This window comes from Echinops telfairi, unplaced genomic scaffold (genome assembly GCF_000313985.2).
Source record: "Echinops telfairi isolate 266 unplaced genomic scaffold, ASM31398v2 ScPeMD7_2010;HRSCAF=2546, whole genome shotgun sequence".
In the NCBI taxonomy this organism is placed as follows: Eukaryota; Metazoa; Chordata; class Mammalia; order Afrosoricida; family Tenrecidae; genus Echinops; species Echinops telfairi.
Genome location: NW_022105908.1, coordinates 17,184,864 through 17,199,377, shown reverse-complemented (window position 1 = coordinate 17,199,377; position 14,514 = coordinate 17,184,864). Strand labels below are relative to the sequence as shown.

General features: G+C 46.2%; 1 protein-coding gene across 1 annotated transcript in view; it reads left to right on the top strand.

Annotated features, from left to right (window-relative positions):
- USP22 (ubiquitin specific peptidase 22) overlaps positions 1 to 14,508 on the top strand; it is a 40,890-nt gene extending 26,382 nt beyond the window's left edge. Inside the window, exons 7-13 of the mRNA XM_004712946.3 lie at positions 783 to 888; positions 1,910 to 2,068; positions 10,852 to 10,978; positions 11,521 to 11,612; positions 12,734 to 12,796; positions 13,414 to 13,563; positions 14,215 to 14,508. Coding sequence (XP_004713003.1) covers positions 783 to 888; positions 1,910 to 2,068; positions 10,852 to 10,978; positions 11,521 to 11,612; positions 12,734 to 12,796; positions 13,414 to 13,563; positions 14,215 to 14,257 — 740 coding nt within the window. The 3' untranslated portion in view covers positions 14,258 to 14,508. The remainder of the gene's footprint in view (positions 1 to 782; positions 889 to 1,909; positions 2,069 to 10,851; positions 10,979 to 11,520; positions 11,613 to 12,733; positions 12,797 to 13,413; positions 13,564 to 14,214) is intronic.
- The last annotated feature ends 6 nt before the right edge of the window (positions 14,509 to 14,514 follow it).

Here is a 14,514-nt window from a genome sequence, read left to right as displayed (position 1 = left end):
GCACAAGCAGGGTACGCTGTGCGTGGGAGGGTTTCCAGTGACCAACTGTGTTCTGTTTGGCTACTTCCTTCTTCAATTTGTGTCTCTTGACAATCCTGGTCATATTATGGAATGCCCTTACATAGCTTATAAGCCTCCACGGACTGTCTCGTAAGTGGTCTGGCATCCTGAGTTATAGGTCAGGAGCCACCTGAATGTGAAAGACGATGGCATATTGGATAACTGCTCGTACTAGAGTCTGCTTTGACCCACCATCACTCCCCCTTTTTTTCCCTTGAAAATATGCACAGGATACATGTTGTAGGAATTAAAACGGTGCGTTATAGTTTAGGTAAGAGTTTTTTTTTTCCTTTTTAAGACTTACTCACATCCCCCCGACACTCCTTAGGAGGAGGAGTCAGACTGCCCCTGTACAACTGTATGGTCCCAGAAGCTCCATGTAGGGTCACTGAGTCAGAGTCTACTCAGTGGCAGTGGCTGTGGGTGGGGTAATCCAGTGTGGGGAGAGTGGCGGCAGCTACTTTACTGGAGACATGTCATTATTTTGCACATGAAGAAGCATACCTCTCCCCTGTTATTGAGTGTTCAATGTGCATTGATACCTTGATAGACGTTAAAGCGATCTTAGGAAATGGCAAACGTCAAAGACCCTGTTAAAGTGCTGGCTGTACTGCAGTTGTTGTGCCTCTGTTGGCTAAGCTTCCTCTTGGACTTGGGGCACAAAGCTGCAGTGCCCTGCAGGGTCATTTGTTGTCCTCCTCCCTCCCCCACCCCACCCCCAGGTGATGATAATGGGAAGAAGGCCAACAACCCCAACCACTGCAACTGCATCATCGACCAGATCTTTACAGGTGGGCTGCAGTCGGACGTCACCTGCCAGGTCTGCCAGTAAGTGCGCGCCTTCCTCTGTGGCATGGCTTTTCCTCTGGAATGCCAGAGAACGTCTGGTCTAGGCCATCCAGACCGCATGCTGATTCTCAGCCATGTCCTTGTGACTGAGAAGCGGCCAAGGCCGATCTGGGGTCATGGGAGTTTCTCTAAAAGCCCCTTTCCCGTGTTTGCTGTGGTTGTGCCCATTGTTCTACAGAAGTGCAGGCTCTGCCTGCAACTGAAGTCAGGCTCTTGAGAACCAGGAGGTGTGTTCATTGACTTATCGCTTGCCCTCAGCATTCTGATATTTCGTATTTGGCTTATTTATAAATGACAGCAACCCAGGAAACCCTGGTCGTGCCCACTAAAAGTGCTGTGAAATCACGGGCCCTCCGCTTGCATTGTTGTTGGGTAGGTGAGTTGGGAGTTGATGGGATGGCCTGTTTGCACGCCAGTGATGCAGTGCCTTTTCTGTTTCACTGCACATTTTATTGGGGGCTGTTGCCTCATGCAGCTTGGACCACAGTTTTGAAGAGCCTCCTAGGTGGCCCTAGACTACCGACCTCCAATAGCAGGAGGCAGTCCCTGAGCTATACTTGTATTAAACATCCTGAAGGAGTTGGCTTTAGAGGGTGCGAAGTGCAGTTTGCTGTCACAAGGATGCACTGTGATCTGGGGCAGAGCTGTCAATTCAGAGCCTCTGGGGTGGGGCCTGGGAAGTTTCACTTTTTGAAATTCCCAGGTTTAGAGGCCATTGTGTGAGGAGCATCCTGGCTTTAATGGTTCATACCTGCTCTACAGAGAACTGCAGATGAAGTCTGCCTAGCACCTGGCTGCAGGTTCCACTTGCACAAAGAAGAATGAGAAAGGGCTTCAGAAAGTTCCTGGGGAGATAGAAGGAAAAAAATAATGGAAATTTCCCATGAACTGTCTGAAGCCCCCTCCCACTTTAACAGCACCCCAACGCGTGGTGTTCTCGATGGATCCTTGTGTGGACTGCCCGTGCTCACACTTGTTCTGGTCTTCCTTTGGCATCTAGTGGGGTCTCCACCACCATAGACCCGTTCTGGGACATCAGCTTGGATCTTCCTGGCTCCTCCACACCGTTCTGGCCCCTGAGCCCGGGCAGTGAGGGCAGCATGGTGAATGGGGAAAGCCACGCTTCTGGGACCACCACGCTGACAGACTGCCTGCGGAGGTAAGGAAAGGCCTCCCCGTGACCCCCTGCCATGGCATTGCTCAGCACTGGGGCTTCGGGGTCAAAAAGGGGTCCCAGCAGGATTCTCTTTCACATGCCTAGTGAGCACAGTTCTGCTCGCTCGCTTGCCTCTGTGTCTATTAGTGCTCCCCATATCACTCGGCAATGGTTTAGGGGACAACCTGTACTGACAGGACATCATTAACAGAAAGAAAGCCCTACTCCCCAAATGATTACGTCCACACGTATAATGGAGGTTAACAAACATTCCAGCACACATTTGGGGGAGACAATTTACTCCATAACATCCCACACATTGTGCTTCTCACCCACTCCCCCATTTATGTGCAAATGCATTTATCATTACATACCACCCCAGCACGGCTCTATTCCTAAATCTCATCTTCTAAATCATCTAAAACAAATATACTCAGCATGCCCTGTCTGGTGGGAATCTCCTTGCCATCAATGAACTTGTAAAACCTAGAAGAGTACAAGTTGGCAACTTCCAGTGTATAATATAGAATAGAAGGGAAATTCCAGTTTCAAGTGGGAAGGATGATGGACACTAAGCACATCTACAACCGAGCAAAGCAAATGTCATTCGTTCTCAAAGCTTGGAAACCATCTCTCGGTTCTCTGAGACATCTGCTCCAGTGGCATTGCCCATGTTCATTGATGTCTGGCTAGAGGTCCTGAAGGCCTGGGCATTAGTCACAGGCTTAATCACTTCAGTAGAAGACGAGGTCTCCAGGCTGTTTTGAAAATTCCCGGATACTTGTCCTTAGTTTCAAAGTTCTGGTCTCATTTGACACAGTTCATTTTTAAGAGTATCTCTGTTCTCTCATATTTTAATATAAACAGCAAGGGGAAAAGCACATTACCGTATATACTCGAGTATAAGCCAACCCGAATATCAGTCAGCGCACCTAATTGAACCACAAAAACGGCATTAAAAATGTGCTGAAAAACTCGGCTTATTCACGAGTATATATGATAATTACTACATTAAGATTAGAAATCTAAGAAATGCTTAGAAATCTCCTCAGCTGAAATATGCAGTTTCATCACTTACAAGCTCTGCATTTGGCCAGTTAGTAATATAAGCTCTTTGCTACTTTATAAAGTGAATTATCCAATGACCTCATTATTTCCTTTTAGACCTTCATCAGAAGCACGTATAACATTCATACTTCTAGCGGCATTCTGTTCAAGTCTTACATGCAGCATTTTATCACAAACACAGAGTACTTATTAGGATTTTGTGTCTCACGGCAATATGTAAATCTTCAAGCAGTGTGTGTTAAACATTATAAAGCTTAAATAGAAGCATATATTCCCATGAAGGTCGACAGCCTCAGAGCTCTCTATGGGTCACTGTGAGTCAGAAATGACTCGATAGCATTGGTTTGGGTGGATCTCGCCCACTAATTGTAACCTGTCTTAGGCTGGGTTCTTAAGACGTAAAATCAGTGCGGCTTATATACGGATACAGGGAGATTTATCTCAAGGAAATGGCCCCCACTGTTTTAGAGGCTAGCAGATTCCAATTTCGTGGGTCGGATAGCGGGCTGGAGGCTTCTGACTCAAGTCGCTGCAGGGACTGAGGAACCCCAGATTGACAGGATGAGGCCAAGGTGCTGGCTGTGGAGGCAAATGAATCCCAGCTCTGCTGGTAAGATGGCAAGCTGCTGGCAGTGCCTTGGATCAGCAGACCAGCAAACAGCCAGGGAGGTTTGCTTACAATGAAGCTGAATTTATCCCTGGAGACCTAGTGTCCCTTCCAAGCACTCGGTTGTAAACGGGTAAGGAGTCCACTTCACTCGCAGAATTGGGGTGTAAGAGCGAGTGATTTTTTTACTTGCCGTGATGGTGGCTCTGCAAGCGCATACGTGTGTCGACACCCATCCGTTGTACAGTTTTAATTTGCATTTATGACCCAGTTATACCTCAATAAGAAAACACTGTAAAAGTAACTGAAGGGAAAAAAGCCTTACGTAATGTAGGAGGGTTAAATTTGGGAAATTTAAAGATCTCAATGTAAGGATTTGAGAGAAATAAAGAATGCGGTGTAGTAAATCCTACAGGAAGAAAAGGCCACTTTCTCAAGTCTCAAGTGAAAACAAACATTGACTGGAGACGTGTGTGGATATGTTGAAGAAAACAAGCGTACAAGTCAGTAACGGAACCACTGTGTGACAGTGGGTATTTTATCCAGTAATAGGTGAGACTGAGGTACTGGAGGGAAGTGGGATACTCATTATTCTATCTCACACTTTTAACCTTGACCGTGTAGTTTTATCAACTAGTGAAGTGAGGGCAATACAAGAGTTTGTAAGGAGCAATACCTTTTTTAGAAAAATTGGTTAGTAGTGGATTGAAATCCCCCTGATGAGCCCTGGTTGCCCAGTGAGTAAGCGCTGGCTGCACACTGAGAGCAAGGCTGGCCTTGGGGAAGGTCCTCTGAGGGGCTCTGCTCTTGAGGGGTTGAAGTAGAGGTGATGGCAATTGGTTTTCAGTTTGGGTTATGGTTTGGGCAAAGCAGGGCACAGGTTTAGTTTTTTTATGGGGTTAGTTCTTAATAAATAATAGACCATATCAGTAGTTTTTTGTCTATAATTTTTCTGAAACTTGATCTAATATTTTAAAATTATCATTTGCTATGGCTACTTTAGTTTCTAATGCCACTTTTATTAAAGAAAACTATAAAAATCAATTAGGACATGCTAATGTAAATGTTAATGTCTCCTGTACAAGGAAAATAAATAGGTAAGAGTAGAATTTTGAAGCAAAAAGGAATGTTTTATGGTTTGGGGGCTCAATTTTATGAAGAGGTTTAAAAACTACACAGTGTGAGTTTTATTACTTGTTTCTGTAAGAACCGTATTTTCCTCATACAGAACGCGCCCGTGAGCACGCACAAACCATGTAACGTCTGCACGGTGGGTGTGAAACTCAGTGTGGCCGAATCTCCTGGAGCTGCTCTGTGTGCTTAGCGTCGTCTCTGTGCATGTTTAAACATGACGCCAGTGTGACACGGGCCCTTTGCTCAGAGCAGCTTTCCGTAGCATTTTTAAGTATGTGTTGAGGTGAGGCCAAAGCTCTTGAAGGGTTAGCAGTCCCTGCAAGCTTTGTCAAGTAGCTGTTTTAGTGTACAAACACAGTTGGCTTTTTTTTTTTTTTTGGTACTTAGTTTTGAGAAGATGAAGGGATTTGAAAATGGTTGAGGAGGACTTTGACGAAAAGGGGGGCAATGTTTGTTTTTTTAAAAGAGAGCGAGCATTGGCCTTTCTTGAAGCACCGAGGGTCTTGAAGGCCCTGGAGCACCTTTGTTTATAAAGCCACTAACTTAGCTCCTTCCCCTCCCCTCTTTGAGTTGATATAATAGTAGTTTTAAAATGTGCAGCGTGCAGCTTGCAGCATTCTTTTAGGGGGGGTGCCTCTTACACTTAGTATGAAAGGTTTTTAAAATGTTTTTCAGACTGTATAAAACGTGGTGTGAAAACTCAGTTTCCAGAACAACCAGGGACAGGAAGTCATAGAGGGAAAAAGGATTAAGACACCATTGCAAGTCGCCGTATCAGTTGTTGGTTTGCAGAACTGTACGGTGGACCCATCCGCGGTATTACGTCAGCTCAGAGAGGAGCCTCAGGCTTCACAGCATTACCCTGGTTAGCCCCTTTCATTTTGCTCTTTTCTTGCCCTGCAAAGCTGACGAATAACCCGACAGAGATCAGGTAAAGTGGAGGTGTAAGCACTAATTAAAATGAAATTCTTCAAAGATCTTGTGGGGACCCACCCTTGTGTAAGGGAATTATCTTATTACGCTTTGTGGTGTACCTTTAAAGAGAATGAATTTTTAAAAGGACTCCCAGAATTCTCTTTTGACTAAAATTTAAAGGGCATTTGAGGTATGGCATCTTCTTTAGAGAAACGTTCCAGGATGAGATCCAATGTGGGTGAGTTTTTGAGGCTCCAGGGAATATTGGGTAGATCAGAGAAGCAGAAGAGGCTTCAGGGAACGGAGAAAAGCATGTGCACTTTGTAGAACCTCGAGCCGTTGCTTCCAATTCATGTAAAAATGTCTGTATTTTTAGTAAGGTGCCTTTAAGTAATCATTACTTTTTCCATGAACTTTTTGAAGTCCCCCATATTTGTTGATCAAGGAACGAAAACGAGCTTTCTCATGACTCCTGCTGCCTTACCAGCAGGGGGCGCTTTACACTTGGATGTAGAGTTTGCGATCTCCTGCCTGGTAGAACTTGGAAGTGCCACACACTGACCCTCAAGTTACTAAAACGTGACCAGATTCTCAGATCTTAAATCAACCTGGTTGAAACAATAGAAAACAAATTTAGAACAGCCAACCATATGTCAGAGCAATCTCATGGAACAATGATAAACACGTGAAACTTAAGACCTAAGATTGGAGGCTCCTGTGACTCCAAACCGGGCTGAGGGAGCAGAGAGAGAATGCCACATGGCTGGTACCAGCATGTGATTCGCCTTCCTGATAGGGAGTCACTGGGAAGGGAACTTTGATTCAGCATCTCACACCAAACAGCTGTCCAAATAAGTAACTCAGGCATCATTTACAGAGTGCTATGTAGGCTTGGGAGAAAGACAGCTTTCTACTTACATGAAGAGTTAAAAGAGTTTTGGAAACTCGACAGGGGCAAGTCCTATCCAGGCTCTGTGAGTCGATGGCAGGGAGTTGGGTTTGGGGATGTAAGTTCAGTAGATAATTTGCAAATTGGGCAACGTAACATGTGAGTGCATCAGTGTTTTGATTAAGGTATTTCAGAGTACTACATACACAATTTAATCATGAGTTTTGAACAAAAAATTTTTATTGGTAGGTCTCAACACATACATCTTATCAGAGAGATATATGTTCAGACGTTATCAAAGCTTACACCGAAATTTTGTTAAGAAAATCACATCAGTGAGACATGAATTTAGAAACAACATATTCATTAATTTTTTGTTACTTTCTTTTTAAAAAGTTTCAAGTATTTTCAACAAGTGAGTCTCATCAACCTAGATAAAATGCCAGTTTTACATTTCGGAAATTCAGTTACAGTTTAAGATAAAATTAGAAACTAATGTATCTGGGGCAAGAGAACTCCCTTTTATCTTAATAAAAATCGAAATTTTGTTTCACAGTGCAATAAATGCTTTCCTCACAGTGAAGTTTTCATAAGAATTGCCCTTAATGTCCATAATTCTACCAACTGCTTCTTTTGGGCAACTTACGAACTTACTATTAAACACACCAACATTCCTCTAGCTTCTACTACCCAAATCCAGTTTCTGACTTCAGGTATTTGTTTGAGCAGGATCCCCGCTTCTCAGCACCAGTATGTCTAGGTTGGGGTTCTCTAAGAAGCAGAGCCCGCGAGACTTAGAATGAGATTACTCCCTCAGGATTGCCCACACAGTTGTGGAGGCTGGCAATCTCAAGATCTGAAGGTCAGGTATCCAAGGGTGAGGTCAAGAGAGGTGCACATGCAAGCCCTGGAGGAAGGATGCAATTCCCTCAACACCCCAGTGTCTGGTTATGTTTGAAAACAGACCACACCCTATGGAAATCACCCCTCGGACTGGTTCTATTGCATTAGATGGCATTATGGAACAGCAACTAATAATAATTTTTTGCAAAGCCACTGGAAAGTATAGCCTAGCCAAGTTAACATAGGTAAAATTAACCGTATCAATAAGCTGCGGTTCGCCCCCAGAGGGTGATTGTTTTGTTTGTTAACCCTTTGCTACATCATCAGTGTAGATCAGTAAAATCAAGGATGCAGTCGCAGTAAAACAATACTAAAGGAGCTTTAAAACACTTGGTCGGAGGATCCGATCACCTCTTCAAATTGGGTTTGGTTTAGTGCTTGATGGCCTTTGTATTCTTGTGTTAATTATTAATGACAATAGGAGAGCCTGGTGCAGGGCATATCCCTCTTGGTTTTTATTCTGTGTAGTTGGCAGGACCAAAGTTAAATACTCAGTAGAGAAGAAGTGGCGTCTTTGGCTAGGTACCAAATCCTGCGCCCTCAGGAAATGACACACCTAGGGAGAGAGACACCGCTGCTTATCTTGATGGGCGTGAGTTGACATGAACTTGATGGTAGTAGCAGTTTGGATTGGGTTGGACATGCTTTATGTAACTGGCTATTGTCAGCGCTGTAGGTTTGGGTCAAAGTGAGCTCGTGTGTACTTTAGAATGCTAAAGGAATTGTGAGAGCTCCTTAGGTAAATGGAGAATAAAATGGAAACTGAACCAAAAAAACAGGCATCCAGGGAGAAAATCACGTTTCCCCAACTGGAAAGTAGGAAACAGCCTGCGCTTGGCAGTGCAGGACCAGTGGTGGGGAGGACAGCTCCAGGACCTTCATCTCTAGATTTAAGGTCAAGTTTTGTTGAGATTAGTCTACAAAGCCAGCAGGATTTAAAGTATGTAACTTTTTAGACAAATGATTCCAGTATTGAGTAAGAATAAGAACTGTGAGCCAGCTGAGCAACATCCACCTTCTGTGACCCCTGATCTGTCCCTAAGAGTTTATGGGGTCTGTCCTGTTGAGGTCTTTGTCCATTTTGAGTCAGTTTTCATATGTGGTGGTGAGGTGGGACTACTTACATTGTGTTTATGTTCAGGTCCGGCTGTTCTAGCCCCGTTCATTCTTCACCCACCAAACTGTCTTGGCGACCTTGTGAAACTCATTTCACCAGAGAGGCACACGTTTATTCTGGACAATTATATTCTATATAGAACTAACCTCTACATATATGTTATGTGCACACGTTTATTCTGGACAATTATATTTCTTTGTGTATGAGGGGGCTTCAAAAAGTTCACGGAAAGACTGTTCTCCTTGCATTCTACTTTTCCACAAACCTTTTTCTAAATGGTTTTATTGACATGATTCACGTGTCATACAGTTCAGTAGTTCAGTCACATCAAGAAGGGCGGTACAATCGTAACCAGTTTCAGAACTTTTTCTTCATTCTGACTCATCGTTATCAGCTCCCATTTCCCTTCAAACTCCCCCGCCACAGGGGAGGTTCCCTTAGTCCACTTCCTGTCTCTGTACTCATCCTGGCTTTCAAAATGAACAATAACAAAAGTGAACAGATAGAAACTTTAATTGAAAAGAAAGAAAAAATTAAAAATTAGAACAAATTTAAGTGGATCATAAGGGAGATCAGTCGGTATAGGGTGCTAAATTTTAACCTAACTGCATCTTCAGTAGTCCGCTTTGCAGTGCGCTGTGCATGATGGCAAGGCTATTCACCTCCCTGGCCCACGGTCAGGAGATTCGCCAGGGCCTTCATCCAAATGGATTTCTCCTCTCTTTTCTTGTTTAATGGAAACAGCTTTACAGTGGGTCAAAGGGAGATCAAGCAGTAAGGTGCTACATTTTGACCTGTGTCTCCCTTAATCTCCTTAGCAGTGCTCTCTCCTAACAGGGCTGACCCCTCCCTCAGTTAGGGTCATTGAGAGGGGATTCACCAGAGGCTAAATCCAGGTTCTGCAAACTTTATGAAGCCACCTCATACCTGCATGCCAGCTCTGCACGGTTTGGATTACTGTCACTTTTTAGTAGATTTTGAGTCCCCCGAATTTGTTAATCTTTAAGATTGCTTTGGCTGTTCAAGACACCTGTCTTTCCATATGAACTGCGGATGGCATTTTCTCTTTATGCAAAAAGGCTTTTGGGTTTTGATAGGCATAGTATTGAATCTATAGATTGCTTTGGGTAGAATTGATAACTCAACAATATTAAGTTCGTGGTTATACTTTGAGCTGCCAGACTTACATGACCAAAGTTGGAAACACCAGCCCGCTCTTCAGGAGAAAGAGGGGCCTGCTGCTCCCTTACGGAGCTGTAGTCTCAAGCACCCACTGGATGGCAGTCAGTGAATCCGTGAGCATCAGGAGTCTCTCTCCTCAGTTATTTAGATCTGCTTTAGTTTTAGCAATATGTTATTTTTTTTAATGCTAATAGTTCTTTCTTTTTTTTTAACATTTTATTAGGGGCGCATACAACTGTTATCCCAATCCATACACACATCAATTGTGTAAAGCGCATTTGTACATCATTTCTCAAAACATTTTCTCTCCATTTAAACCCCCGACATTAGGTCCTCATTTTTCCCCTCCCCCCCCACTCCCCCCTCCCGCATGAGCCCTTGATAGTTTATAAATGGGTATTTTGTCATATCTTGCCCTGTCCAACGTCTCCCTTCATCCACTTTTTGTTTATCTGTCCCCCAGGGAGGAGGTCACACACACTTCCATGTAATCGGTTCCCTCTTTCCTACTCATTCTCCCTTTACCCTCCCTGTTTTGCTACTCACACCACTGGTCCTATAGGGCTCATCCGTCCTGGATTCCCTGTATTTTCAGTTCCTATCTGTACCAGTGTACCTCCTCGGGTCTAGCCAGTCTTGCAAGATAGAATTCGAGTCATGGTAGTGGGAGCGGGGAGGAAACCTTTAGGAACTAGAGGAAGGTTGTATTTCTCATCATTGTTACATCGCACCCTGACTGGCTCATCTCCTCCCCGTAATGCTAATAGTTCTTATGTGAAATCTTTCACCTATGATTTAAATTCATTTTTTGGAGTCTTATTCTTTTAGCCGCTGTCATAAATGGCAATGGTTTCTTAATTTCCTTTTCAGATTGTTTTTTGCTTGTATATAGAAATACCTGATGTTGTGTATTATGTACCCTGAAACTTTGCTGAAGTTATTTAAAATATATATTTTCAAATGCCGTATAGATTTACCAGACCAGAGCACTTAGGAAGCAGTGCCAAAATCAAATGTAGTGGTTGCCATAGCTACCAGGAATCCACCAAGCAGCTCACCATGAAGAAATTGCCCATTGTTGCCTGTTTCCATCTTAAAGTAAGTTTCCAGAAAATGAACCTGAGTGGCAGACTCCATTTTTAGTTCATTTAACATTGTATCGGGCGGTCAGAGTATGTTTCATACCTGTAGTGAGTTGGTGAAGAATGCTGAGACTGGAGGGTGATGAATTATACTTTTCTCTCTGCTGCTGAGGGAAGTTTACTGTGGTAGCAGAGTAATAATCTGCTCATGAAAACCAGAGGTGACCTTCCCCTCGCACATGGAGGCTTTCATTGGTTGCACACAGTGTTTCCCGCTTGTCGGTCACCTGTCCTGTCGATCTTCATGTGCCACTCCCCTAAAACATCTTCCCAGGGTTTCATATTTTCTTATTAAAAAATAAACCTCTAAAATAAAAATTGACCCCAAACTCAGACTTTTTATTGTACTGCATAGTGAAAGGGCCCGCTCACTTTCCCTGTGCAGTAGGTTGTGCAGCACATCTGGCCTCTTCCTGCTTTGTGTTATTTTACAATCCCCCACCCCGCGGCTGGTCGTTGCTCTTCATCTCCCTCCGCTCCTGTCTCTGTTGCCTCTAGCGGTTTGAACACTCGGCCAAGCTGAGAAGAAAGATTACCACATATGTGTCCTTCCCCCTGGAGTTGGATATGACCCCCTTCATGGCCTCAAGGTATGACAGCGTTTGTTCTTGTGTCTTGAAGTTATTGGAGTGTCCTCTTGTTATGTCAGCCCAGAGGCCCATGAAGGAGTTGTGGGAATTGTCAGTCTTCGCTTCCACAAACGAAACCACTGGCCTACACCCAGGAAGGGTGTCCCACATGGGTGCACATAGTCGCTGTGCTTGGCTGCTAGCTTAGAGAGCTGGCGGTTTGGGTTCACGCAGAGGAAGAAAGTGAGGCTGCTCCTGAGAACCAGCCACGGGACACTGCAGGGCTCCACGGGCCGGCGGTGTGCACACAGCTCCTTCAGCCCCAGGTCCACTTGAGCTGCACGAGCCATCTTTCCTCAGACAATCTCGCAGCCTGCCTTTTATCAGCCACGTGGAGAAAGCTTAGCTAGAAAAGCAGCTTTGCTTAGAAACGGCAACAGATTTTGAAGTAGGGTTGATTTTTGCCTTTGGAGGATCCACGTTTCTTGTTTTCAGGTCTTAGAGACTGCTTGAAACTTAGTCTTCCCAAGAACCCATGGTGCAAACACATTGCCTCAGTATCAGTTGTGGCATTTTCCGTGCATCTTTGGCTCCTCAGCTGAGAAGTCTTAGCGTTCCACTTCCAGAAGGTGTCAGCCTGTAGAGCAGTTCTGCTCTGTGCACACGTGTTCAGCCCAGACGTGGTGACAACACCAACTACCGGAGGATGTTCACGAGAGAGAGAAATGGTCATTAGGGTTCTTTTTGAGGAAGTAGCTTGATTGTTGGGTAGGCGTGCTTTCAACTTTGAAACCCTTGATGTTTGGGGGGAAGAACAGTCACGACACCTGTGGCTCCAGATCCAATCGTTTCACAAAGCCCGTTCAGAAACCTCGGGCGACGTTGGCTCTGAGCTTCTCGTAAGGATGGCCTTCCAGGAAATGGGAGTGGGCCCTAGCTGACTGGGGTGACCCAGCTCCCAGCAGGTGCGCATGCTCATCGGTAGCTGACTTGGCGGATCCGATCTAGACCTCAGCGTCCTCCCACGCAGTGGGGCAGCTACTCCCTGGGAGAGTTGGAAATCCATGTGATTGCTAGCTGCAGTGTGTGACGTGTCTGGTGAGCATAGCATGGCTGCTCACTTTTGGTGTTCCTTGTCACAGCAAAGAGAGCAGGATGAACGGGCAGTACCAGCAGCCGACGGACAGTCTGAACAACGACAACAAGTAAGGGCAGGGGGTGGGTTTCCCGGGCCTCTCCGTGTATTGGGGGTGGGGGGTGGGGTGGGGGGAGTATGGGGGCAGGGATGGACGGTGGGGAGCCTGTTAGGTTACTCACTTCACGTGATATATTGAGCCACTGGCTGTCTGTCTGTCTTGCTGCTTGTTAACATGTATTGAAAATAATTCACCTGTGTCATATGACTGCTCCCCCTGTTGTGGGTAAGAGGTTTTATACTGAGAGTTAAGTCCTAGCGTGAGGGACCTGCACCCCACCTCTGGGCTTGTCAGAAGGAAGTACCCTTGCTTTCCCTTCCTGTGGGGAAGTGCTTTCTTCTCCCGTTCTTCTGACTGTTGACCTGATGTCAACGGGAGCAGGTGGCTAGTGTCTGCCCCACTCGCGGCTCCTTGAGGCTTGGATTAACACCACTGGGCTGTGACAACACTCCCCTTCCACCACCCCAACCCCCCACCCCCGCAGCCTGCTTTCCTTCCTGTGTATTGATGTAGGGCATCCCTTATCACGCAGGCTTTTTGCCCAAGTAAGGGCTTCTGGTTGCTTAGCGACAGTAGTGGTTCTGATGGTGGTAACAGTGGAGTGACTGTCTTTATCTCCCCCCCAGATACTCCTTGTTCGCAGTTGTTAACCACCAGGGCACCTTGGAGAGTGGCCACTACACCAGCTTCATCCGGCAGCACAAGGACCAGTGGTTCAAGTGTGACGATGCCATCATCACCAAAGCCAGCATCAAGGACGTGCTAGACAGCGAGGGGTGTGTGGCTGGGTTCCCCCGCCCCTGGGAGGGAGGGAGGGAGCAAGCATCAGTAGCTGTTTCCCTGGGAACCATCCACTCCAGGTGCTTACCTTCCCTGGGACGAGAGAGCAAAGTGGACTGCAGTCACCCTGTTCTAAGCACAGCCACTCTGAGCACTGGCTCTCCAGCTGGCCTTCCTGTTGCACATAAGGAAACACTGCTCTGGGGCCCAGGGAAGCCTGGGCATCAGTCTTCTGTGTGGACTGCTTTCTTGGTCTCAAGACCCCCGGAACTCCCCACAGCCTCCAGGCTGAGAAGTGAACTGGTGACCATAAGGGGAGGCGGGGTGTCAGACAGCCTGGACTTTATATTCTGATCCGTGTGGCAGCCTCTTAGTAGTCTTATGTAGAAGGATGGCGCTGGCTTTGACGCCTGGAGGTGGGTCCAGACAGTGTCATCCTAGTCCCCTCACGAACAGGCTCCACAGGCAGCTCCCAGGGGCGGGCAGGAGGGAACGGGTCTCAGGCTTGGGAGCAAGGTGGTGCCACGCAACAGGGTAAGAAGTCATCCCACCTGTGCAACCCAAGGACTTGTTGCGCGTCTGTGTTTCAGGAGAGCGGGCTTTGTTCGGACTCCTCACGAGTGTCCGTGTCCCCTCTGCCTCCGCAGGTACTTGCTCTTCTACCACAAGCAGTTCCTGGAGTATGAGTAGCCCCTGCAGCAGCTGGCCAGAAGGATGGGAGTGAGCTGGCAAGCCTCTCCCCGACACACCCCACCCACTCCGGAGCCAGCACCCTGCCTGGGCCCAGGCTGGGGAGCATTGAGGCCCAGCATGCAAGCAGCTTACACCGAGCGGCTCTGCGGTCAGAGACGGGCTCAGAAAATGGCACAAAAGAGAAAATTCAGTGCAGGGTGTGCTCCTGAGTGGGGAGGAACAGGACGCTGAGCACTAGTGTCCCGTACTCTTCA